The following is a 26,579-nucleotide window of genomic DNA, read 5'->3' as shown; positions in this document are numbered from 1 at the left end:
TTGCCAGGACCAGCTGCTCCCCCTCAGCCCTGTACCCTGGAGACCAGGGGAACTGATGTTAGTGCCACACAATGAAATCTTCTGGGAACGGGAAGAGAGGACATAGATGTTCAAAAAAGGTGGGAATAGAATTTAAAGTCATAGCTAGAGGGGACCTTAGAGACTCTCTGGTCCAACTGCCTCATTGTACAGGTGGGGACCAGGATTTGCCCAAGGTTCCACAGCCAAGCCTAGAGCCATTCCTTAGTCATTAACCCATCTGAACCCTATGGTAGTGCTGTGAACAGGACAGGGGTTTTATCTCAGTTACTGTGGGTTATTTCTGCGCCCAAGATAAATAACTTGTTTAAAGTCACACAGCAACATGGTTACCTGATTATATCTAGAAAGATATAAACATACGGAGAGTTAAGTTCATGGGATACTAGAGGTAGGTCTCATGATCAAAAATCACCTTCCCAGTACATCACAGGATCTTATTTATCAGGGAGTGCTTCTTTTCACGGGGCCTCAGTTTTCCTTTCAGGAAAATGGGCACAAGGATGCATACTCACTAGGGGAAGACATCTTGCCTGTGTCTCAAAGCCCTAGAGAGATAACCAGTTCTACCCCAGCAGTTCCAAGGGGGAAAAGAATGAAGCCGTCCTTGCGAAAATAAGGTGCCATGGTGACAGAAGCCATGACAACTGAGAGTGGGGAGCAGGCTGGGCCCAAAGGTGCCATCAGGCAGAGTCCTGAGGGAATGAGTGGAGGGAAGCAGAGAAAGCACTTGGCCTCATCAGTCCTTCTTAGCTGTCAAGAGATCCAGTCCCCAGTTTTAGTCACAGAGGGCAAGGGGCCCAAAACCACAGGACCTCATGGCTCATGCCCAAGGTACTTCCCCACACATGCTGGCATGTTCTTCTACTTCTCCTGCTAAGAACTGTAACTGGCAGATAGGGCACTGGACCCAGGAGACAGGTGATGAGCTCTCTGAGGAGGACACCCACAGCACAGATGGCGATGAAGGAGGTGATGAGGAGGGAGAGGCTAGGTGAGGTGGGGAGGTCTCTCCACAAGTGGCAGCATGCTGGGGAAGAATCTCAATGCTGAAGGAGGCTAAGGGGGAGAGAAAGAGGTAAGCAAAATTGGGCCTGCTCCCAGCAGGATGCCACCCCAAGCAGCCTGTCAAAATGCAGCTGTTTTTATAGGAACTGAATATTTTACATAGAGACACTATTGGGTCATGCATCCACTAAACATTAATCCAGTATCTACTATGTGCCTGATACTGTGCTAGGAGTCGAGGCATTTAAACCCAGACCTGTCCTTATGGACTGTATGTAGAATTAGGGGTAAAGCTAAGCGATGACCGCAAGTAGGTATGATACAAAGCAGAAGGCGAGAAGTGGGAAGCCCAAGGGAATGGAAGAATGCTGCAGGATCTCATTTGGGAGAGATTATCTGAGAAGATTAGAGAAGACTTGGCATATAAGTAACATTTGAACAGAGACTCAGAGAGTAAGTAGAATTTGGACACAGGAAAAAGTTATGAAGGAAATTCTAGGCCCTCTTTGATAGTGATGTTTTTTGGGGGCTTTTTTTCAGTAGTGTAATTTTAATTAAAAAAAAAAAATCTTTATTGATTTCAAAGAGAAGGGAGAGGGAGAGAGAAAGAGAAACACCAATCATAAGAGAGTCGTCATTGATCGGTCTGCCTCCTGCACACCCCTGACAGGATCGAGCCCACAACCCAGGGGTGTGCCCTGGCTGGGAATAGAACCGCAATCTCCTGGACCCTAGGTCAGTGCTCAACTGCTGAGCCACACCCAGCCAGGCTCAGTAATTTATTTTTAAAGGTATCTTTAAGTATTCTATTGGCTCCTAATGAGCAATCTTGCATAAACAATTAGAGTGAGAAAAAATATCTGATAGTGTTTTTATACTGGTTTGTTTCATGTTTCTCCTTGAGGGCATGGCCCATCCCTTCCTCAGCTTGGCCAACACAGTGTGAGCAGGTGCTCAATATAGACTTGTATGTAACTGCCCAGCAGACAGAGGCTAGGAGTCCAAGTTCAAATGTTTCCTGGCACCATTCTCAGATCTCCTAATCTGCCCTCAAGTGATGCTTTGCAGTCCCATAACCACCCCCTGGCCCAAGCAGCTTACCTGTACAAATGGGGCACTCTCCACTATCCTGGACTCTGCTAGTTTGGGCTGGGGGTTTGTGGTGGTCTCTCCGCCCTGCCTTTGCTCTCCCTCTCCTGTTTGGTTGAGAGTTCAACTTGGATAAAGGCCTGTGAGAAAGAACAGTTAAAGACCAGTTATTGGCAAGAGGCCATAAGGTCTGAAGGAAACTTAAAATTAGGGTGAAAAAAATGTAGACTAGTGATGTGGAGCCAGAAGTCCTGAGTTGGAGTCCTGCTTTTCCCATTTGATATATCAGACTTTAGGGAAGTCATTTAACCTTTGAACATCTGAGAACAGAGTTTCTATTACTGCGTTTAGATTTATTATTTTTTTATTGAGATATATGCACATCCCATAAAATTCATCCTTTTAAAGTACACTACTCAATGGTCTTAGGATATTCACTAGGTTGTGTGAATATCCACAACTATTAAATTTCACAGTTTTATGACCTCCAAAAGAAACTCTGAATCATTAGTAGTCACTCCCATTCTTCTATCCCCACAAACCCTGTATATACCCAGTATATCTTCTCTGGAGAAAAATCTATTCAGATACTTTGAACATTTTAAAGATTAGGTTCTTTTATTGTTGAGTTGTAAGAGTTCCTTATATATTCTAGATACAAGTCCCTTATGGAATGTATGATTTGGAAATATTCTCTCACATATTCTGTGGGTTATCTTTTTATTTTCTTGACAGTATCCACTAAAGCAGAAAAAGATTTAAATTTTAATGAAGTCCAAGAAATACAGTGTACTGAGCTTCAAATTCTGGTTCACTACAGGGCTGCCTCCTTGCCCAGCTCCAAGCCTGACAACATGTGGACAAGGACATCTTTTCTCTACTACCCTCTAGGTCTAGACCACGAGATCAAGACCAGATACAGGGTACTCTCTGACTTAACTGAAACATGAGTGGGGAAGGACAAGTGAAGAAGCACAGTAAGGTTTGGGGAGGTGATTTGGCTCTTTCAGGTTGACATACTTACCTGCGAGGTCGCATTTTCTGTCTCTTTGGCTTGTCCGCATCATTCTCTGAGTTTTGCTCCTCTGGTCTGGGCTCTGTGTGAAAATGCTCATTCAGTCTAGCTCATTAATAAAAGGGCTTTCCCACATGATGCTCCTTCTTTTTAAAAATTTAAATAAAAATGTTTTTATTGATTTTGAGAGAGAAAGGAAGTGAGAGGGAGAGAAACATTAATGTGAGAGCGAAACATCGATAGGTTGCCTCCTGCATGACGCCTAGGGATCATCCCAGCCCACAACCCAGGCAGGTGCCCTGACCAGCAATCGAACCAGCAACCTTGCAGTAGTACATGGGAAGACGCCTCACCAATTGAGCCACATGGGCCAAGGCTGATGTTCCTTCTTTTAACAATATTCTTTCTATTCTCTTTTTCTGGTTAATTCTAAGTCTTAGAGGAAATGCTAATTCCTGTGAGGAAGTTTCCTTGGGTTCTCTAATCTAAATCTGGTCATCCTATCCTGCTTTGCCTTTGAAGCACTTACCATAGTTTTAAGTTTTAGATTTCCTGTGTGACACTGACACAGGACTCTCCATTAGGGTAGGAGCATTGCTGTTTTATTTACTGTGACACCCTGGCACCTAGCACAGAACCTTGCACAGAGATGTTCAATAAATGTGTCAAGTGAGTAATAACAAAATCCAGCAACAACCATCCACCTAGTTATTTAGAACTTATGAAATACTGTGTATAGCATTTCATGTTTCAAAGTGCTTTCATAGCTCCAGTGCCCAGCCTGTAGGATACCTTAAAAAATTTAGTTTCCTTTCCTTTCTCCATCTCTTAAAATAATAAACATCCTTCCTTATGTGGCAGGCAGCTTCTGAAATGACTCCCATTGATTCCTGCCTCCTGATATTCATGCCTCCCCTAGAGTGTGGACAGGACCTAGTAACTTGTTTCTAATGAGTAGAATTTGGCAAAAGTGATGGGATGTAACTTCTGCTTAGGTTACAAAAGACTGACTTTTTTCTTGCTAGCACTCTCTCTCTTGTCTCCTAGCTTGTTTGCTGTGGTGAAGCAGGCTGCCATACTGTGAGATGCTCTGGGGAGAGGCTCTTGTGACAGAGGAACTAAGGGAAGCCTCAGTCCAACAGCCCTGAATCCTACCAACAACCATGTAAGTGAGCTAGGGAGCAGATCCTTTCCAGGTGTGCCTTGAGATGACTGTATCCTTGTGACACATCCAGAGCCAGAGGACCCAGTTAAGCCACGCCCAGATTCCTAACCATGAGAAACTATGAAATAAGTATTGTTTTAAGACACTACATTTTGGGGTAATTTGTTATGCAACAATAGATAACCAATATACCCTACTCCTGCAATGAAATCATATACTCATTATTTCACTAATTTGTTCAGTTCTTTGGAATGATAAACCATTTCCTTAAAAAATTTTTCAAAAAATAAAATAAAAATTTTTTTCCAGTGAAGCACTGAGTAAAACCAAGGGTTTTCAATGAGAACTCTGTATGTTTTCTCTCTTGCTATAGTTATTCTTGAATAGTAAGAAGAACAAGAGCTCTGGGTTCACATCCCAGTTCTGCCACTTATTAGCTGTGTGACTCAGAATACTTTACCTCTATGAACCTCAGTTACTGTTGTAAAATTAGTTTAACAGTATCTACTTTGTAAGTTTGTGGTGAATATCAAATAAAGTTAGTAAAAGTGCCCAGCAATGTCTGGTACAAAGTAGGAACTCCAGAAGGTTTAATCCTTTCTTCCTCTGTGATAAAAGCACACTATTCCCCTACTTTATTTCTCCAATAAGCTCCACAGACCATCACCCTGACTTAATTGTTCTTCTGAGATGATCACAGAACATTAATACTGCAAGAGGCCTAAATACTATTTGGTTTAATTCCTTTGCTTTGAAGATGAGAGAACTGAAGCCCAAAGAGATTAGGATTCCTGATTCCTAGGCCAGTGCTCCTTCTTTCTTTCTTTTTTTTAAAAAAATGTTTTTATTGATTTTATTTTTATTATTATTTTTTATTTATTTATTTTAGAGAGAAAAGAAAGGAGAGAAACACCCATTGGTTCCCTCCTGCACACCCCCTACTGGGGATTGAGCCCACAGCCCAGGCACGTGACCTGACCAGGAATTGAACCAGTGATCTTTTGGTGCATGGGATGATGCTGAACCAACTGAGCCATACCATAGGCCAGTGCTCTTTCAATTACTATACCATATTTGGTTTCTCTTCTGGTAATGACACTGGCAATTGTCTTTTCTCCCACATGAAGTCCCATTTGTGAGCCATCCCTGAAGAGCAGTGGTGGATTCTAGGAGGAAGGATGGTGCTAGGGAGAGCAAGGAGCCAAAGGTGGGTCATGGGACCTCACCTGCACTATCTGGATGACTGGGACCTGGTTCTTCAGGGTTGTTTTTTGGGCTTGCCACAATGGCTGAAGGTGCCCTGCGGGCAGCTGAAAGCACCATGCGAGCTGAACGCCCCAAAGTCCCTGGCTGCAGCTGCTTTAGGATATTCTTAAGCTCTGAAATTTCCTTGGTGCTCCTGCAGGGAAACAGAAAGTACTTGGTTTCAATCAGAACAGAGACTCCGTTTTGCTCACTCAAGTCAGTGGCATGTAACCAAGAAAGCCAGTTTGATATACAGATATAGGTCTGGAGTTTGTGATTAATTGGGGGAACTGAGGTGGGGTTTGCATCCTATGAACGACTTAGTTTTTCTTTCCCAGGAGAAAGAACTGAAAAGTGGCTGACCTCCGCTCTGAATGAGATCTCCATTCTGGCAGCTACGTACGTTTGGGGATCTGGGAAGAATGTCCTCCGGATGGAAGGATTAGCCATCCAGGGGCTGGGACCAGAGTCTGAAGCATTATAAGAGCCCTGAAAAGAAAATAGAGAAATATAAAATATGAATATTCACCACCAGGGGACGCTGCCACCTAGTGCCATGCATACTCCCAAACCTGATGACTTCAGCTCAGTGAGTGAATGTACCTGCTACAACTTGTACGGGGTACCTTTGCTTGTGTGCATACTCTCTTCCAGCTCTAGGCTGTGATTTTGTATATTTTCCCCCCCCAATGCTAAGGGTTCTATCATGATCCTGAAAGACCTGGGATAAAAGAATACATGCTGCTGGGGAGGAAAAGGGCTATGGGATTGATATCATATGCAAACTGATATTGAAAGCACATATATATATACATATATGTACATATATATATTTGTGTATATATATAAAATTGATTTATGTAGGTACAAAAATCACTCATCTATATACACCTATGCGAAACAAATAATACACATATATTTCTTTATATTTTAAAATAGTTCTATTTTGAACTATTTGGAGACATTTTTATCACTTTTCTAAATACTGTTTAATAATATTGCTTAATTTCCATTACTATTATTTTGTAAACAATTTTGTTTACCTGCAACTAAAAATATAACAATTTTAGCCATCTATAAAAAACCTAACAATTTCTAGCCATGTATAAAGAGAGATGTGTATATATGTATGTGTATATAGATGACACATATCTCTTTCTAGCAGCCACTATATCTATCACAGGCATTTTATAAACCTCTCTCCTTCAAAATCCAGAAATGTCTATGTGTAATAACCACACAATAGATAATTTCTACACAGATTTTATGTGGAATGCTACAATTTCTTAATTCTTTGCCAGAACTCAATTTATCTCCACTGATTCATCTGTGGCTAGTTCTTTTTATTTTTTTCAAATTTCCTTGAAGTTTAAAAATTAAACTTTAAAATCAATTTTTTCAGCTCTGTTCTGGCTGGTTTGGCTCAGTGGTTAGAGCATTGGCCTGTGGACCAAAGGATTGTGGGTTTGATTCCCTGTCAAGGGCATGTACTTCAGTTGCAGGTTCGATCCCCAGCCTCACTTGGGGTGCATGAGGGAGGCAACCAATCGATGTGTCTCTCTCTCCCCTTCCTCCCTCCCTTCCACTCTCTCTAAAATCAGTGGAAAAAATATCCTCAGGTGAAGATTAAAAAAAGTTTTTTTCAGCTCTGATTCTTCTATCACAGATTCTTTTAAAGGTAAATGTGTTTCTTGTAAAGCATGACTTTGGCCTCATTCTGCAAATTTGAGAAATAGCATTTTTATTCACATTCACTATTTAATATTTTCTAATTGCCATTACAATCTCATCTTGGACCTAGCATTAATTTTGAAATATTTTGTTTACTTTACCAGAGTTTTTATTTTTTCTTTACCATGTCTCATAAATTTTAGAGTGAATACTACTACACATGGTAACGAGCTGGATGTATAGAGATGGTTAACTTTAACTCTAAATGAGATCCCCAGCACAGGCTAAATGGAGCCAGGTGGCCTAGGTTTAAATCTACTCTAAGACTTATTTAGTAGTGTGACCTGGGACATCCCACTATACTTCTCTGGTTTCTGTTTTCCTTACTGGAAAACTGGTGATCATAAAAGATCCTATCCTATTTCACAGGATTAAAAGCCTTTATGTTTTGCTTTCACTATAATTTACCATTAGAAGGATACATTGAAAAAAAGCCTATGTCATTTTAGACATCTTAAATTATAAAACTGAGTGCCATCAATTCCTGTCCATGTATCAATCCTCTCTCATAGAAATGTTTCAGGATCTCCTTCCCCTATGGTTTCACCGAGGTAACTGCAACATGTTTCATTCTGCTGTTGAGGTTCAATGCCTTTCTGACATTATGGCTCCAGAGTTACTGACTCCCTTCCTCCTTGATCCCACCATGGTCCTAAAAGTGCAGAGTAATTTAGATGGCCCAAATGGAAAAGACTTCACAAAGTCTTTATTTATCCTATAATTAAGGAGACCATCCGTCCTGGTTTGCCTGGGACAGTAGTGCTTATTATATGTGTTGTCTCAGTATAATTATTACTATCATTATTTTTTGTTAATCCTCACCCAAAGATATTTTTTTTCATTGCTTTTCAGAGAGAGTGGAAGGGACACAAGGGGGAGGAGGGGGGAGAGAGAGAGAAACACATCGATGTGAGAAAGACACTTTGATTGGTTACCTCGTGCATGTGCCTGGAATGGGGCTGGCTGGGGATTGAACCTGCAACCCAGGTATGTGCCCTTGACTGGGAATCGAACCCATGACCCTTTCGTGCACGGGCTGGCACGCTAACCACTGAGCAACTCTGGTCAGGGCCTCAGTATAATTATTAATAGCACTCGTTTTTGCCCTCAAAGTGGCCTAGTTTGGATGATAAATTTTATGATGACCCTATCTACAACTCCCCTCTGAAAGGTCATTTATATAATGAATATGTGTACTCAAAGCCTACTTTGTTCCAGCTGCCAGGAATGCATTATGGAACAAGACAAACAGGTTCCTAATCTCACAGAGCTCCCACTTGATTGAATAGCTCTAGCTCCATTCACGTCAGTTCCCAGCACTTGAATATCAGAACCTGGCAGAGCACACTGAACTGCTTCCACTGGTCCTTTTGCATTGTTTAGCCCTTTCCACAAGGGAAATCTCAGACCAAGCTTAACTTGTCTTAGCTCTCTGGGTCTCTCTCAAGGCTGTACAAGACCATCTACTCCCCCCCCCCCCCCAACTCCCTTTTCTCTTCCCAATGTCCAGGCTCTTCTTTTTCTCAGTAACCCCAATAGGAGTGATGCTTGTGAATTCACTCCTGGGAACTGAAATTCTTTTGGTTATGTCAAATGTTTGAAGCTTCTAAAAATGTATAGTGTGCATAAAAGTGCACATAGTGGAATGACAGGAGACCTGATTTCTGGTTCCTACTCTGTTCTGACTCGCTGTGTGAATCTGCATATGTAAGTTTCCCCATTTGAGATGTAAAATGAGGTGGTTGGGGCTTGGTGATCTCTAAGTATTTTTCTATCTCTAGAATTCTATGACTCTAGCTTTGTGTGATTATATCTTAATATTTGTTAGTGAAGTATGGTGGAAGGTACTGGCTTGGAAAGATAAATGGAGACACCAGTGACAAGAAAAGAGGAGTCAGAATAGGCTTAGGAAGAAAAAAAACCTAGAAAACTGGCTAAGAAAAAGGGAGATAAATTGACTAGATACTCACACACAGCCAGAAACCTATCCATCCTCTCTTAGGTGTATATGTGTTTTGTATGGGGAGAGAAAGCAGGAGAACATGTGAAATCGCAAAGCACATATCTAAGAATTAGAAGGTGGGTCAGGGACCAACAATGACAGAGGGACTGTAAGTGAGTCCTGAGAGTTTCAGGTGCTAGAAGGAAAAGTCTGATGAAAGCTAGAGTCCCCAAGATCCTAGAAATAAAGTATGAGATTAAGTTTGAATCCCAAGAGAATTTCATTATGGCTAAAGAACAAATGGTCCAACAGCTTTGTGTACACTATATTGAAGGCTGACTCACTTAAATCTTTCATGTGTGAAAGGGAAGGAGTTGACTCCTACCTGTAAGAAAGGGTAGCAAACCCATTTATATTTATATTTGAATGTATGTGTGTGTATGTTTGTGTATAACTCAATCAAGCAACGGCTTCCCAATCAGAAACTGAAAAGGGTGGGAAAATATTAAGTCCTTGCTCCAGCATCACACATACCTGGCTTAGCCCAGAGCTCACAGTGGCTGAGGGACCCACCAGGGGGTCATTTAAGGAGTCCAGAGAGGAACACACTCGCAGGAAGGCCAGGCCAAAGGACTGATGACGTGTAAAGGGTTGGGAGCAAGTCAGACGAAGTCGATCCCATGACTCACCTGAGGCTGGAGCCAGGAAATCATCTCAAGGAAAAGAAAATGAGAGGGAGAGGAAATGTATGAATGGGAGGGAGAAAGGAAGGGGAAGGTCAGTATGAGGAGGGGAAAGGACAGGGACTATTCAAGGACAGAGACTATATAGAGTAATCTCCAACAAAAGCAATAATGCAGGTCATCAGTAACTGACCCTTCAGGCCTTGGTGTCCAGGGTTTGACAGTGCCAAGCAAGCCAGTCAGGGCCCTCTCGACACCACCTCCCCTCCCTGCCATGGTTCCACACCATTGCCAAAACGAGTACATCCTCATTCCACACTTCTCTAGGGACTTTATCAATGTCTCATTTTAACAGGAGGTATCTGTAGTGTTGGGGTTTGGGGTGACCACTTGCTCAACGGAGTAGCTGATCTACATCTACCCTTCCTGGACCATGAGACCTCAGCCTCCTTCACAGCACTACATGCCCTAAACACTCACTCACAGTGTCACACACCAGTACCACAAACCCTTCTCACCTTCAATTCCCAGCACTATCTAGTACGGCCTCATCTCTTCTACTTAGTTTGCCCCTCCCTTATCACCCTTCCTTTATATTACAAACACTTCTAATTTAAACACAGACAAACCCTAAGTCCCCAGAAACCAGGAATTAGATCTTATGTTTTTTCTGCAGTGCCTAGTGAACACAGAGATTTGCACAGAGCAGAACTCGGGGGACATTAGGTGTTATGTAACTATAACCGTCATGCAGTCTTCTATCACTTATGTAAACATTCATCCTACAGTAACACTGACATTCACATTTGCATTTCTACAAACAAAACATACTAGTCACACATGTGGGTTCTACATCAGGCTTCAGGGAATCATATTGAGTGTAAATATTTATAAATCATTGCCCATAGAGATCCCGAGGTACCACGTAGTCTCACCATGGAGAACTCACTCACAAACATACCACATAGTTTTTCACTCATTAACTACCCTTTGCCCCCAACAGATATAACTAAGCCCCAGCACAGGTTCCCTCCCACCTATATTCTCACACCTACCAGCTCTTACAGCCCTCTGTCGTACCACAGCTCTTTTTCTCATAATCTATCTCTCTCCCTCAGTCTCTCTTCGTTTTCTGCTTTTGCCAACCTTACCATCTTTAAACATGCGGACCCCAGAGCGGTTTTTCCCCTGCTTTGAATCAGCTAGGGACATTAGCATGGTTGCAGGGAGAAGGGTGACAAAAGGTCTGTCCAGGGACCAGGAAGAACGGCCCACATCAATTTGCAGGAAAGCACAGCCACAGTTACCTGGGGACAAAAGGATGAGAGAAGGATAAGGGACGGGGCTCTTATGACTATACACAAGGAAATCAGGTGGGAAGAGGATATTCCTCCATTCTAGAGCTAACTGGAAGCCCAGAAAGGTCAAGCAACACAATGAGCCAGTACCTGAAGTGAAACGAGACCTCAGCCCACTAAATCACAACGTGAAGGTAGGTTCACTGCACTCCTCTCAGCCAGAAAGAAGCCTTCCCCTGACTGAATAGACTTGCTGCTTCCCTGTCCTCTGGCTTGGCAGGCAGTGCCAAACTCTCTCTCTCTTAAATTCTTGCTAGGGAGGCTCTGTCATCCTGATACACCAAAGTTGAGGGTTCGATTCCTGGTCAGGGCACATATAAGAATCAACCAATGAATGCATAAATAAGTGGAACAACAACAAATCAATCTCTCTTTCTTTCTCCCTCCCTAAAAAAAAAAAAATCAATCAATAAATAAAAATTTTAAAAAATCAGTTAAAAAAATAAATCCTTGTTAGGGAACCTGACATCTCTCTGTCCTGACAGAGCTGAGACCAATAGTCTTTGTCTGCTCTCCATTCCAGAGAATTCTAAGGCCAACCTTTTTAACTCATAAACTCCTATGAAGCTTTCCTGGATTAGCCTGCACAGTTCATCCCCAGCATTCTCTTGACAGATATGTAGAAATATATATAAATTATATTTGGTGGTATTGATAGTTATGTCAGTGTCCTAAGGCTTTACCCAGACCACTCAGATCAAAGCAGGGGAGGTATGTTGCATGATTCAAGCAGTGCCATTCAAATTCAATTCAATGTGAATGGAACCCTTAGAGTTTTTGCTAACACCACATACCTGCCCCAAAGGCAAGGCCACATCTCCCCTCCACACCAGTTAGGGCTTATTCTATGAAGGCTGCTCAGCCAGACTGAATTAAGATATTGTGGTGGAGTATTTGGAGGAAAATGTTACTACTGTGTTCTCCTACAGAGGTTCCCAGGCCCCAGAGAACTCACTCACCCACATCGATGTAGCCAATGGGCACTGCCCTCTCCAGCTGTAGTTCTACTTTCAGTTGTCCACTCTTGTCCTGAGGGCAGCTGAGCCAAGGTCCCCTCTGTCTGTCTGGGTTCAGCAAGTTCTCCACAGGATACTTGGGATCCTAAGTCAGAGAGAAGAGAGAATCAGGAACCTTACTGAGCCCAACGGAACAAAGGATGCCCATGAATGAGGAATCCCTGTATTCCCAAATCATTCCAGGCATCCCAACATGATAGGTAAGGCACTAGACGGGAGTCCATAGGAATGCAGCTATCACATACCAAGGGATTTACGGACACTGTTTACCTCTCTTTCATTTACCAGACTACCTCATTCAATCCTCAGAACAACTTTAAGTAGTTACTATTATTGCTTCATAGTTAACAGATCAATAAACTGAAGCTTGGGTTCAGAAATTCATCCAAGGCCAAAAGGCCAAATAACCAATCAGAGTCAAAACTCCCAGGTTTCTGAATCCAGAGCTCTTAACCACCACACTATACTATTTTTTTCTTTTCTTTTCTTTCTTTTTTGTTGTTAATCCTCACCTGAGAGTATTTTTTCTTTTTTTTTTTCCTTTTTTTTAGAGAAAGTGGAAGGGGGAGTGAGGGAGAGGGAGAGCGAGAGGGAGAGGGAGAGAGGGAGAGGGAGGGGGGGGAGAGAGAGAGAGAGAGAGAGAAACATCGATGTGAGAGAGACACATTGAATGGTTGCCTCCCATACGGGCCCTGACTGGGGCGGGGGATCGAACACACAATACAGGTACATGTGAATCTTCGGTGTTTGGGCTGATGCTCTAACCACTGACCCACACAGGCCAGGGCTCTTTTTGTTTCAATCCTCACCTGAAGACATGCTTAGACAGGGGGAGGGGCCGAGAAAGAGAGGGGGAGAGAGAGGGAAACAATCGATAGACTGCCTCCTGTACACACCCTGACCAGGAACCAAACCTGAAACCCAGGTATGTGCCAGGCAGGGAATCGAACTTGCAACCTTTTTGGTATACAGGACGACACGCCAGTCAACTGAGCCATCCAGCTAGGGCCTATTTTTTCATTTATAAGGTGTTTTCACAGATATTTGTCTTCAAAGTAACCTTATGAGATAAGAAAGGCAAGGATTTTTATTGTAAGTTTACAACTGAAGGTCAGAAATAAAGTGATTCATTCAAAGGCTACAGTATCGATACTGAGATAGAAATTCTCAGTTCTAACCCCAAGTCTGATATTTTTGGTGGAAAGACCTTGAACAAACTACTTTCTCTCTCTGGATCTAAAATTCTTCATCATAAGTACAATGAGGAGACTAGACTCATGGTTTTCAATCTAGTTTTTTGCTTTAGCAATAAAACCCTCCCTTTTAACTGAAGTTTTATAATAAAGTGTGCGTGTGTGTGTATGCATGTGTTTTTTCAATAAAAGCACAGCTCTGGTTAAAGCACAGTTTGGGGGGATGTTTGCCTAGAGACATACTTATCCCTTCTTCAACTTCTAAAAGTGGGTCCTCACAGAGTACAGTTTGAAAACCACAAAATTAGAAAATAGCTGATGTTCTCTAGCATTTTATAAGGCTGAGACTGTGATGAAAACCATTTAGGCTGACTATGTAGGTAAGGAGGATAAGGGTATCTTTTGTTCTATTTCACTTAGAATAGGAGCTGATACAATAGCTCCTAAAGACACTCTAAAGGTCTTTCTGAAATGTGTGGAGATGTTTTTGACTGTCATTATGTCATTAGGGTTTAGAGGCCCTGGATGCTAAATATTCTACCATGCAACCGATACTGCTATAAAATGCAAGCTTATCTGACCCAAAATCCCAATAGCACCCTTTGAGAAAGACTAGGGTAACAGAAGGGGAAGAGCAGGGAGGATGGGTAAATGGATAGGGAAGTGACAGCAGAGGAAAGGAAGGGAAGTCCTTAATCACCACAGTGGATGGGTGCTAGGTCCCGGAATCTAGTTCTAATCAGGGTAATCGGGATTTCCTGAAAGTGGACTTTTAGGGAGGAGGCTGAGATCACCTTTGCTGAAGGTGCTGATATCCTCACAGGTCAGGGATGACCTTGAGTGTCCTGGTCTGCTCTCAATAACAGTGACTAAACTTCCCTCTGGGAACCCTGGTATAGACTTTGGTCCTATAGCTTTGCCAGTTCCCTCCAAACTAAGGGTGGGATCTGAGGTTGTTTCCTCTTTACCTTTAATTCCTGGGAACAGTTCTTTTACGTGTCCCACATTGTTTTGGGAACAACCTGATGGAAAGAGTTACGTTTCCCTACTTCGACTCTGGACTCCCAAAGAAGGGACAATGTCTCTCCTATTAGGATGGGAGTCTCCTAAAAGTGGAGCTAAGTCTTCTATTTTTTTATTTTCTACTCCTTTCAGTCACCAAGAAAAAAACATGCCTGCTAATTAATATACCTGAGAGGAAAACGAAACCACGTGGCTAATCTTCACAGGAGCCATGGTAGGCCCAAGCAGCTGTCCCAAGTACAAGGCAAAAATGTTTTCTCCTGAGATTTCTTCTGTCACCACTTTGGCACTGTCTACATTTTGGTCCCGTCAGCTTCCAGAAGAGAAAGAATCTTCATATTACTCCTGAAGAAGAGAACAAAAGAAAAATACACTAGCCATGGCTGTTTCTCTAGTAACAGGAGTTATTTGTAGCAGTCAGACTGTTTCTGATTACCATGACAGGCTGGGGGGAGGGGGCAGGGACCAGATCTGTACCAACTGATGAGATTCCAACAAATGAAAACTGGAATGCAACCACAGGGCAACAGAGCAGCAAGTACAAAAGATATATTGATATGTTAATGTTGGATTTATCCATAGATGAGCTCCCAAGGGCATGGATTGTGCCTTAAATCATTCATCTTTATATCCCTAGAGTCTGGCACATAGTAAAGATGTGCAACACATGTTCAACTAAATATATGATACAAGTCTCTTTTTTTTTTTCTTGCCATAAAATGCATTTTCCTAATTTATCTCTGCATTAAGTCACTCTCCTAGAAACCTTCAATGGCTTGCTGATGTGTGAGAGTCCTTTGCTACATGGTAGGTACTTAATAAATATTAATTCAGCTTGCTACACGGTAGGTACTTAATAAATATTAATTCAGCTTGACCTCTCAAACATCTACAATGCAGATCTCTCCATTCTCTGCTTCATCTCCTATTCCTTTCATAAGAGGATGTGTTTTACCTATCAGTGTTTTTTATTTAATCTTAAAAGTTCATATGGGTATTTGTACATTTACCTTTTGCTAAACTTTTTAAGGAAATTTTTAAATATATGCAAAAACATACATATTAGTATAATGCACTCACATGCATCCATCACCTATCTTCAACAATTCCTTGGCCAGAGGTGCTTTAAAGTTGTCCGAGTGTCTATAGGCAGATCTCTCTCCAAATATTTATACCCTGCCCTTTGTACTCATGTTTGTTATCCACCTGGCTCCTGAATATAAGTCCACCACCCCTGATATATTCAGGGCCATAAAAGTCTTCCTGCCTCCTTCCCGCCCCCGAATATTTTTCTCATCTCCAAGATTTTGCTCATGCCATTGACTCTGCTTGGAATGCTCTTTCCCCTTCCCACTTGTCAAATCGAATGCATCTTTGACACTCAAATGTCACCTCCACTCTGTTCAAATGGCTCAAGGTGACAGTTCCAGCCTCTCAATTCTGTATTATAATTATCTGGGTATATATCTTATGTCCCTTGACCAATTGTAAGCTCTTGGAGGACAGGCTTCATGTCTGATTCATTTCTGTATCCTCAGTGTAAGAGGAAGAAATTTACAGTTCTGGATTAGCAAATATCTGATGAATGAATTAATGACCACAAAAATTGAGCTCCAAAGGGCCAGCAGTCATGGAGTGCTCAGAGTGGGATAGCAAGAAACTCTTAGTGAAAGGCATCTAAAGGTCCAGCATTCCTCACAGATCACATTCACTATGGCACCAAGGCTTCAAAAAGAGAAGAATGCATGAGTCCTGAGTTACCTTTCTAGGCCTCCATATTAATTAGAGCTGATTATTCTCATAATAGGAACTTGCTGAACATTCAAAAATCTTCCTATTCTCTGCCAGATATTGGAAATATAAAAATAAGTAAGATATGATTTCTGTTTTGGAGAAATTCCCAGTATACATTTATGAATACTCCATCATCTCTCATCACCAACATACTGAGGTCTGACCTAGCCAGCCCCCAAAATACACTTTAGGCTTGGAGACCCTGAAGCTGTCAATGTTGGATATTTTATTTAGTTAATATTTTGGGGGTTGTCTGGTAGGTACTAAGCTCTGTACTAGGTGCTGAATACAAAGTGGTGAATAAGACATAGACAGTCTTTTTCATGAAGATCATCGTGTGTCAAATTGCCTGTAGTTATCCAAGGATTAAGTACTTTCTGACCTCCTAGCTCCAGCATACATACACACTGTTGTTCATGTTTTTTGGCAATGGCTTGTTTACCCTGTTTGTCTCTCCACTAATTAGTGAACTCTTTGAGGATATGGATTTTTGGCATGTTCATCATCTCTCACACCTAAGAGAGGTCCTGAAATACAGTAGGCATAAATAAACAGCCATTGAAAAGCATAATTAATAAGTCAATATAATTCAAATTAGAATTTCAGCAGACGTTTCTGGCAAACATGACAAATTCATTAATCAATAAAGGGCCACAAGTCGCTAAGATGATTCTAGAAAGATAGATTAAAGAAGTGAGGTTCAACTCCTTTGAAAAGAATTGCAACATCACAGTAATTAAAATGTACTGTCTATAGAAACAAGCATATAGGTGCCAGAAACAGACTCATATAGATGGGAATTTGCAACCTGCTTAATTGATTGTAAGAGAGCAGAATAATGGTTCTGTCAGATAAAAGATAAAGTAATAAATGGTGTACTGGTTCACAATGCGAAGAAAAATAAAAGTAGACCCCTATCTCATAACATATTTTAAAAATTATACTCAAATGGATCAAAGATGGAAACATGCAAGATACTTTAAGGTAACACAAACAAGGTTAAAATGCAAATGACTGACTAAAAGATTCTTGCAACACATATAAACTTTGATAGTATTCAGATTATATATTTTTAAGTACTACAAATCAGTAAGAAAGGGGAAAGCAGCTCAACAGAAAACTGGAGAGAAGATACAAAAACATACAATTCACTTAAGATGAAATCTGAATGACCAAAAACCCATATTAAAAAAATCCTTGCCTTACCTAGTAATAAGGAAACTGCAAACCTTGTCCTATAAGATTGAAAAAAATTTAAGTGTTTACAATATAAAGGATTGATAATAATGTGGGGAAATGGGCCTCTCATAAACACTTCCAGTACATCTTAATTCTGACGAGCAACATTTCTAGTAGTTAACTTATTTGAACGGTGCAACTCTAGAAGGGACTCATATGTGCACAAGACACATACAATGTTTAAACTAGCATACATTAGTTGAGGAATGGTTAAATAAAATGTTATGTATCATATAACTGAATAATATTTACAGTTAAAAGGAATACTTAGATGTAAATATACATAAACATGGACAGACCTCAAAAAAATAGAGTGAAAGAATAAATCACAGATGATACACAGAAAATAGCACTTATATTCATTAAAAAAACCTAAAATTAAACAATACAATACTTATAGTCCGTGAATACACTTTTTTTTTTTTTAATGGACTGAGAGAATACACAGCTAATTATACTAGTTGCTTCTGGGGAAGATGAAAGAGTAATGAGTCTGAGAATAGAAGATAGGAAGTTCAACTTTTATCTGTATTATTTTATTTTTTTAAAAATGAGGAAGCAAATAGATCATGATGTCAATAGTCAATTTGGGGTAATGGGTATAGAGTTTGTAATGCTCTCTGTATGACTTTACATAATAAAAATAATTCCCATTGTAAGTAAATAAATTGGCTGTAGATGGTGTAAATAATATTTACACTTGACAGCCCCAAAATAGTTGACTGGTGTTCTAGTACCTAGTGAGCCCACGGGTGAACCTCGCTCTGTTCACCGGATAGCTCGAGCAGGGACGCCCGGGGCGTGAACAAAGGGCTGCAGGCTTGCGAGGTGTCGGGTCTGGATGTACAAATAACAGGTTTGTGGAAATGAATTACAGTACTAAACTACAAGCTGGGGTGCAGCACAGTGAATAAGGTGCATAAGAAGGGGGGAAAGGTAGGAGCTGGAGACGCAGGATGTGGGGTTGGAAAGAGTACCGAGATGTGTGACCCGTGGGCCCGAAGACGTGAGCACTTTGAAACAGCGGTTTGGGGGCCGAGTAATTACCGCAAGGCTCTTCGACTCCTGGAGCGTAAGCCGCCCGGCTACTTTCAAGGCTCCTCGGAACACGTTGTTCTGGCCACCCCTCCTCCCTTTCGGCCACTACCCTCGCAACAACCCCCCAACGCTCCTCACTGAGGACAATGAACCTCGGAGAGCCGCCGCAGCCTCAGAACTTGGACCACAAACCCATTCTCCCGCCAATTGGGCCCTCTGACCTCCGCCTTCTGACCCAGAGACCTACTCTTCCGTCTCTCGAAGCCCGGGAATTCATTCTGGGGCCTCAAAAAGTCGCTGTTTCTGAAAAATGACTTCCACCGAGGCCAGAAGGCATATGCGGCAACCGGTAAAATACATTCATGGGCTATACGTTTATTCTTATTCTCTACAAATTTCCCTTCGAGAGAGCGGAATTTAAACTTCCGGGTCAGATTCAATGCATTCTGGGAAATACAGTTCTTAGCCTCCACGCCTCACTCCTTGGAGTCTAGAGTGAGGGAGCGTCGCGAAAGTTGACAGTTTATGGACCTTTCTCTTTGGTTCTCCAAACGGGAGAATTGGTGAAATATTTGCCCTGAAAATCATACAAGTCTAACTTCTCATTTTCCAAGAACCCTCCTCCGCCGAAGCTAGGAAGTGCAAGGGAACCGTTCCTCCTTGACCTTTAAGTGAGTACCATGTAGACGGTCTCTTAGTCCCCTTTGGGTCTTGGCCTGTTTCGATGCCCCGCCCTTCTGCCCGAGCCTACGCCGCTGATTGGCTAGCAGCTCTTGAGCGGCGGAAGCAGCTGGCTCGCGGGCGGACGGGGGAGGGGGAGAGCTGTGAAGATGGCGGCAGTGGTGGAGGTGGAGGTTGGAGGAGGTGCTGTGGGAGAACGAGAGCTAGATGAGGTAAGAGTTGAGAGTCGAGGAGAGACTCAGCCTAAAACTGAAAGGAGGAGCGAGGTGGTATCGGGAATAATTAATTTCCTAGGGTAGACGGGATCTGGAGAGAGAAGGAGCTAACTAGGGGGCGGATGCGCGGAGAGGGAAATCAGAGGTACCCTGAACTCCGGGACGCGAAGGCGGTCTTGGGGGTAGAAGACTTGCAGTTATCTCAGGGGTGGAGAGGGAGGACAGGGGAAGAAACCAGAGGGGTAGGGGTGTACAATTTGAGATTTTTAGCTGGGGGCCCCTGGGTTAGAACTAGAGGGCTGAGAAGGTAGCTTGAGTTGGAGGGGCGTGGACTTCTGCAAGGGAAGGTCGGGCTTTACCTGTGGGAAAGGACCAAGTTTCAGGTGGGGGTTGGGGATGCCGGCCGGCGGAAAAGTGCTAATCTACTAGTATTATAGTTTTGAGTTATTTTTATGTAAGAGCTATTTTATTGATCCTTACAGACTAGAAGTTTGTACATAATGTATGCTCAGTAAAGTTTGGGTCAACTAATGAAAGAACAAATGGGTGAATGAATAACTGTATACCAGAATTCATCCATTCACTCATTTAAGAGACATTAACTGTCACCTTTGTGCTGAGTCCTGGGCTAAGTGATAGGGACTCAAGGGGCCCTCCCATTGCAGAGCCCACAGTCCAATGGTGAGAGACACACACGAAGACTACTCATTGCATCAGAGGTATACTGTATTGGTGGCACTGAGAAGAGGGTACTGATGCAATTTTGGCTGAAGAAGGCTTCCTGGAGGACCTGAGTTTTAAAGGTTAAATGATCTCTCCCTCCTAGACTTGTGAGTTCTTTGAGGGTGAGCTCCTTGAGGGTCCCCTTTAACCTATCTAGTAGACACTTAACAACTGCTGTATTCAATTACCAGTGGTCCTTGAAGGAATCACGAGGAGGAAGGAGATACTAAGTTTGAAGGGAATGAGGGGAATGAAGAGAAGCAGAGAGAGAAGGTGAAAAAGAAAAGGGAAGAGATTCTGAGGCCAAAGATACATTTATAGCTAGGAGTGCTTGTCGCCTTGCACATGACAGTATTTGAACAGCACTGAGGTGTAGGAGGAAGGGAGTTAATTGTCAGGAATGGAACTAGTGGAATGTCTGGGGGATCAGGACCTTAGAGGCCCTGGCAATATTTTGGGTGGTGGGGTAGGTGGGGAGGATTGAGGATGAGATGGTTGGACAACTTGGAGGATTTGGTTTACCTGATTGTGATCACTAAGGTTGGGAGAGGAGACTGAAAAACGGACAGGTGGTCAGAATAGGAGTTGGTTTTTAAAGAAGATTTTATACCATACTTCCAGTCACTAGAGACTAGAGGTGTTTGGATACCACTTGGTTGGTGAGGTGGTTGTGGAAATGACCTCCAAGGCCTGTTCCAGGCTTAAGTTTCTGTGATTACAGTTGGCTGCGGTTCACAGATACATTTGAAAGCACCTTGAAAAAGGTAAATACTGTATTGAAGTTATTGTAAATGGTTTGTTAGTTATGGGCTCTCTTTTAGGGGAGCCTGATATCAGTTACATATATCAGGGTTCTTGATGTAAGACATTTTTGATCTTTGCTTCTTAGCTTTTCTTCCCTAATTGTTTTGTGAACTTAAGAACGTCTAGTAGCATAATATCCTTCCAGAGTGTCATGCCTGGAGGTCAACTTTATATGTAACCATTGGCATTCATCTCACACACTTCTGTTATCTGTTACTAAGAAAGAATATAATTTGTTGTCTGGAAATTCTGTATGGACTGGTTCTGCCCTATTCTTTGTGTTTTTAAGAAAGTAACTCTGAGAAGCAGGAACAGTCAGTCATTCCTTCAAACTCCAATCAAACAAAGTCCCCCCAAAACGGGTCTGGTCTGGCAGAACTTAGTTTGTGTGCGAGTTTCTACTAGTGTCTCCCCAGCTGTTTCTTAGCAGCCTTAACTAGTGAAAGAAGGTGAAACCCATCCTTCAATTTGTAATTATGGTGATCTGTGTGTTATTCACTGGGAAATCACAGATGAGTAATACAGGATCTTTATCAACTTACAGTGTAGTGAAGAGACATGCAAATGAACCCTTACAATACAAGATAATTGCTGTAATGGAAGTGTGCAACAATTCAGTGGGGCACGTGAGACAAGTACTTGAGTTGGCTAGGGGAAGTCAGTGAAGTCTCTATGATAGAGATGGGTTTACAGAGAAGCAATGATTTACATGTGGCATCAGAGTTGCCTTCCTGTAGCACTTTCTGCTTGGCAGGGACTGTACTGTGGAGTCCAGATTATTAAAGAGTAGTGGATAGCCTAGCAAAAATGCAGTTGGTACTCTTTGTCACTCCTTTGGAAAGATTGCGCATGCTGTGGTTTGTTCTTCAGAATGTTGTAGCTGTGTTTTTCAATGTCAGATGCCGTTAATATGACAAGTAGTCTGGAACAGCAGCCATCAGTTCACTCACGACCCTTTCCTCCTCTTTTGTCTTTTTCTTCATTACTTTCTCTAATAGTTGAGGTAATCTGGGCTTTGCTAACTGCTTCTCATGTTTTAGAGAGGGGGATAGAGAAGAGGGCTTAAGAAAAGAGTGAACAGTAAAATAGGCTACTGTTTATTGAGTCCTTACCATAAACCAGCCCCTGTTTAAAGCCCTTTACTTTAATTATTTCATTTATTACTAACAGTAGCCCTGTGAGTTAGATTGTGTTAACCACATTTTATAAGCGAGGAGACTGAGGCTAGAGAGGTTAAGTAACTTTCCTAGAATTCCACAGTTTGTGAATGGGGAAGTGCAGATTCCAACCCATGTCTGCCAGTGCTATATTGAACTTATCCCATGAGACACTGAGCACCTTGATTCCATTTCTTTCTCCATTATTGTGCTCTGAGGGTAAGTAACTTAAAACTGTATGGTCTCAATTATATGTGAAAATCAATCTAATACTTTTGATAAGTGACTGATTCAAAAGAGCATTTTGAGTCTCACATTTGTGAGGCAAGTTTTATTAGCACAGTATTCCCTATTTATGATCAAGGTAGTTGAGATTCAGAATATTTGAGACATGCCAATGGTCTTGCAACTACTAAGTGGTATCACTAAGCTTTAAACCCATTTTTATAGATTCCAAAGTGTTTGTTTCCCCTCAGTTTAAAGGCCTAAACTGCACACTCATCTTACTAAAGTAAACTACCCCTGTCTTTGTATACAAAAGTCCTATCTTCAAAACATGAAGCAGCATTTCATTCCTGAGAGGTTCAAAGTGGAGGCTAACAAAAGTAATATTGGTTTATCTATACAATAGGTCCTTTAATTTACTGATAATCTGATTCTCTTGAACCCCTGGTCATGATAAGTGATTAGCTCAGTGGTAGTTAGGGAAATGAGAGATGGGTCTAGCCAGCTCAGGCTGGGTATTAAATAGGCTATGGTGACTGGCTAAGCTAAGTTCTTTCTCTCAACTTGCCAACCACAGGGTGCTTGAGCATGTTAATAGGATAAAGCCTGGGTACTGGCTAGGAGGCCCAGAAGCAGACCTACTCTTGGAGCCAATGAATTTCTCCTGGAAGGGGTATCTGGCCAACTCCTGAGAGGAATTGGAGGCATCATCTTGGCACAGAGAGCTGGCTTAGAAGCTAAGGTAGAAAAGCACTTCAACATGCAATCAGGGCCAGCCCATCCTCCTGGCCAGTGCCTGTGAATTCTGGGTGTGTCCACTCCCAGTGCTTATTCATCTGCCAAAACGGTGTGATAGGAAGATCAATGAGTAGTTTCCAGCTCAAGTTCAAAGCAAGTAGCCTGGTCTACAACTAAAGGTATTATTGCCTCAAGTGCGTAATTTACCTCTCCTGGACCCTGTTTTATTCTTGCTAAAAGAGGAGATTGGACTAGATTAATGGTTTTAAGACCTTTATTTAGTCACAAAACCCTTTATTCAAACAAAATCTCACTTTGAAGCCTTATGGTCATTGAAGGGACTCAGAGAATGCCTTGGGTGTCTCAAGGAGCTTTCTGTTAACTGCCTGCTGATTGGGTGACCCTACTTTATGTTCCTTCAGACCCCCTTTACTTCTCCTGTCCCAGCCCTACCAAGCATTATTTTAATTGTCTGCCTCATGCACTAGACTTAGCTACATGAGAAAGCAGAGTCCAAGTCTATCTTGCTCATTGTTGTAGTCTCTTCACTCAGCATGGTGCCTGGCATACATCAGGCACCTAATAAGTGTTTGATAATTATTATTTTTGAGTAGTAGTAATAATAGGTACCATTTAGCAAATGTTTGTGCTAAGACAGTGCCTCTGCTCAGTAACACATGCTTTTTGATTGAATATTTACGACATCCCTATGAGAAATGAACTGTTTGACTAAATCATATCTACAGCTCTTTCTGATTACGGCCATGTCTTTGTTGGTGCTGTCCTGTCTGCCTAGAATACCTTTCCTTTCCCTTTATGCCCTTCCAAATCCCACCTGTACTTTCAGGTTCTAGTCCAAGGTTCTCTCAGCTTCTAGAACTATTTTGATCTACACTGATAATCTTCTTTCTCTACCTTTTATGGTTTTACTTTGTGTTCATTTATTTATTTGTCACACTTCTCTGAAGTACCTTCTGTGTGCCAGGCACTGTTCTATGCTTGGTAATACCAAGATGGATGAGGAGTTCACAGACTAGCATAGGTAGATAAATAAGTACAAAATGTGTCACAGGTGCTGTGACAGTGGGTACATCAAGGAGAAAATGGCAATCCATGTTAGATCTCCTTTTCCCAGCTAGATTGGTAAATCCCCAGCAAGCAGGCTGTGGTAGTTCCCGTCCTTGCTTCTTTAAGTAGTAATCACTTGTTTGGTTTTTGTTTTTCCTCTTGTGGGTCTCTCCCTGTAGACATTTGATACATGTTCTTTGTTTCCAGGGGTTTTCTTCTCTAGGGATTGTCCGTGAAAGCCAAAATCTTATTAAGGGATTGAGGCACTTGAGACTGCGATTTAATCTTGGATATCTTACTATTTATTTTTGGACTTTTTTAAAGGCATGTAAAATGAGTAGTAGCATAGTGTAGTGGGGGAAAAAAACTAGAGTAGTAAACCATAGACCTAGGTTCTAGACTAGGAATAACAGCAGGTCCTGTGCCTAAGTGTTTTATATGCATATTAATTCCATAACCTGACAAGACAAGTATTATGGTTATCCCCATTCTATAGATGTGGAAACCGAGGCATAGAGTATTTAAGTAATTTGTTTAATACAGCCACTTGACAGAGCTGGAGTTCAAATCCAAGATGACTCTAGCATCTGTGTTCTTAAATACTCTGGACAATATGAATGCTTTATCCTTTCCATACTGTCCTACACTAGACTTTCTGTGTAAGTGTGGAACTTCATTTACAGAGGTGATTTGTACTGGGGTCATGCTGTCTGTCTCTCCCGTAAGACTGGATTCTCTTTGAAAGTCAAGGTCCTATCCATACTTATATCCCTTGTGCCTGGCATAGAGTATCATTCAATAAATGTGTGAAGATACAAACTTATGAAGGATTCCAATCTCCCTGTACATCAGTTCGTCATCCCTGAAATGATAGGTTTGGATTAGACGACCTTTAGAGGTCTCTTACAGCTTTGAAAGTCCTGAGTCCCAGTGTTTGACTCTGCCTTCCTTGTGTTTCCTACAATTCCTCTCAGGTATTCAGTAAATACTAGTGAATGAGTAAATGAATGAAGGCATAATTATTGTTAACAATCTGTGCTAATAACATTGGATGAGAGAAGCCAAAATGGTCATAGAAAAGTTGTAGACAAAAGGCCTACATATGACCTTAAATTCCATAACCTTTGACTTTTAAAAAATATCTTCACCCAAGGTTTTTTTTTTGTTGATTTTAGAGAGAGAGAAACATTAATTGGTTTCCTCCTATACCTGCCCCAGCTGGGGATCGAGTCCTCAACCTTTTCGTGTTCAGGACCACACTCGGAGGAACTGAACCACCTGGCTAGGACCGTAACCCTTGTTATGCAGTCAGAGTCTTATACTCTGGCAGACACCTGTGTACAGACAGTCTTTTCTGTTTGGTTTCTCATTACAACACTTCCCATTCCCAGTTCACTCTTGCTTTTTAAGTCATTTTTTATTTTATTTTAAACATACTTCTACAGAAAAACTTGTGCATGAATGTTTATTCCAGCATTATTCTTTTTTTCTTTTTTTTTTTTATATCTTTATTGATTTCAGAGAGAGGAGAGGAGAGGGAGAGAGAGAGATAGAAACATCAATGATGAGAGAGAGTCATTGATTGGATAGCCTGCAACCCGGGCATGTACTCTGACCAGGAATCGAACCCCGATCGCCTGGATCCTAGGTTGACGCTCAACCTCTGAGCCACGCCCGGCCAAGCTAAGGTTTTGATTAACCTTATGACTTAATAATTTATCTACTTCCAGAAGGAAAATAAGGTGCCATCTGATCAATAAAGTGGGGTAAGAGAGAGAGGAAGAAAAGATGAAGAGGGATGTTCTAACTCCTTGAGTGCAGGGGCCATCTTTCTCATCTCTGTACATTCCTCAGTGCTTGGCACATAGTAGACACCAATGGATTTATTGAATAAATGAGAATGTTTGTAAGTATGGATTCTGCTTAAGATTAAGGAACTGTTGACTAAACCACAAAGGTTAGCTGATATCCCTACTGTCTCTTCTGGCAGTAACACAATAGCGCCTGACAAATATTTGCTTATAAACTGCTTTTGAAACGTTTCTGTTTTTAGTTAATGCCATATTGCTCCTTACCAGTGAGTCATAGGCACAGAATCTGAGGCCCTGCTTTCTACCACCATAGCTCCCTATATAGATTTCTATCAGCACTTAACGTGTTGCATTGTCTCCCCCATTAGGCAGTGAACTCCTTGAGTGGACAGAATGGTATCATTCTTCATCTCTGTATTCCTAGTACCTAATCTCTCACAGTAGCTAGCATAGAGTAGATATTCAGATGTTTATGGAACTTGCATCTTAAATCTAGTCCACCCATCCATGTTGAACATCCCCAGCAAGTGATCACTCAGTTTCTGTTTAAATCCCTCTAATGATAGGGAGCTTATCATT

The 26,579-nt window shown here is 41.7% G+C and overlaps 2 protein-coding genes across 6 annotated transcripts in view; one reads left to right on the top strand and one right to left on the bottom strand.

Moving 5' to 3' along the window:
* Positions 1–3: 3 nt before the first annotated feature.
* Positions 4–19,018, bottom strand: XNDC1N (XRCC1 N-terminal domain containing 1, N-terminal like). Of its 4 annotated transcripts, none has more exons than XM_087821689.1 (10): positions 18,800–19,018; positions 14,676–14,852; positions 12,235–12,376; positions 11,069–11,224; positions 9,769–9,947; positions 5,965–6,050; positions 5,543–5,715; positions 3,161–3,233; positions 2,149–2,276; positions 4–1,098 (listed from the first exon to the last, which is right to left on the bottom strand). In XM_087821689.1, the coding sequence occupies exons 2-10, from the start codon at positions 14,718–14,720 to the stop codon at positions 863–865; spliced, it is 1,218 nt and encodes a 405-aa protein (XP_087677815.1). In that variant the 5' UTR covers positions 14,721–14,852; positions 18,800–19,018; the 3' UTR covers positions 4–862. The 4 variants fall into 4 exon arrangements, with proteins under 4 accessions (XP_087677815.1, XP_087677812.1, XP_087677814.1 ...); XM_087821686.1 differs by having other exon boundaries at positions 18,826–19,018; XM_087821688.1 differs by lacking the exon at positions 18,800–19,018 and adding an exon at positions 18,588–18,682.
* Positions 19,019–19,402: 384 nt separating this feature from the next.
* Positions 19,403–26,579, top strand: part of RNF121 (ring finger protein 121) — a 75,328-nt gene continuing 68,151 nt past the window's right edge. The window contains exon 1 of one of the 2 annotated variants that reach the window (XM_016218135.2): positions 19,403–19,471. In XM_016218135.2, coding sequence (XP_016073621.1) covers positions 19,409–19,471 — 63 coding nt within the window. In that variant the 5' untranslated portion in view covers positions 19,403–19,408. The remainder of the gene's footprint in view (positions 19,472–26,579) is intronic. The other variant, XM_016218136.2, reaches the window with a different exon arrangement.

The sequence above is a fragment of the Miniopterus natalensis genome, chromosome 11 (assembly GCF_054644295.1).
Source record: "Miniopterus natalensis isolate mMinNat1 chromosome 11, mMinNat1.hap1, whole genome shotgun sequence".
Classification (NCBI taxonomy): domain Eukaryota; kingdom Metazoa; phylum Chordata; class Mammalia; order Chiroptera; family Miniopteridae; genus Miniopterus; species Miniopterus natalensis.
The sequence above is the reverse complement of the archived record's forward strand: the minus strand, read 5'-3'. Positions and strand labels throughout refer to the sequence as shown.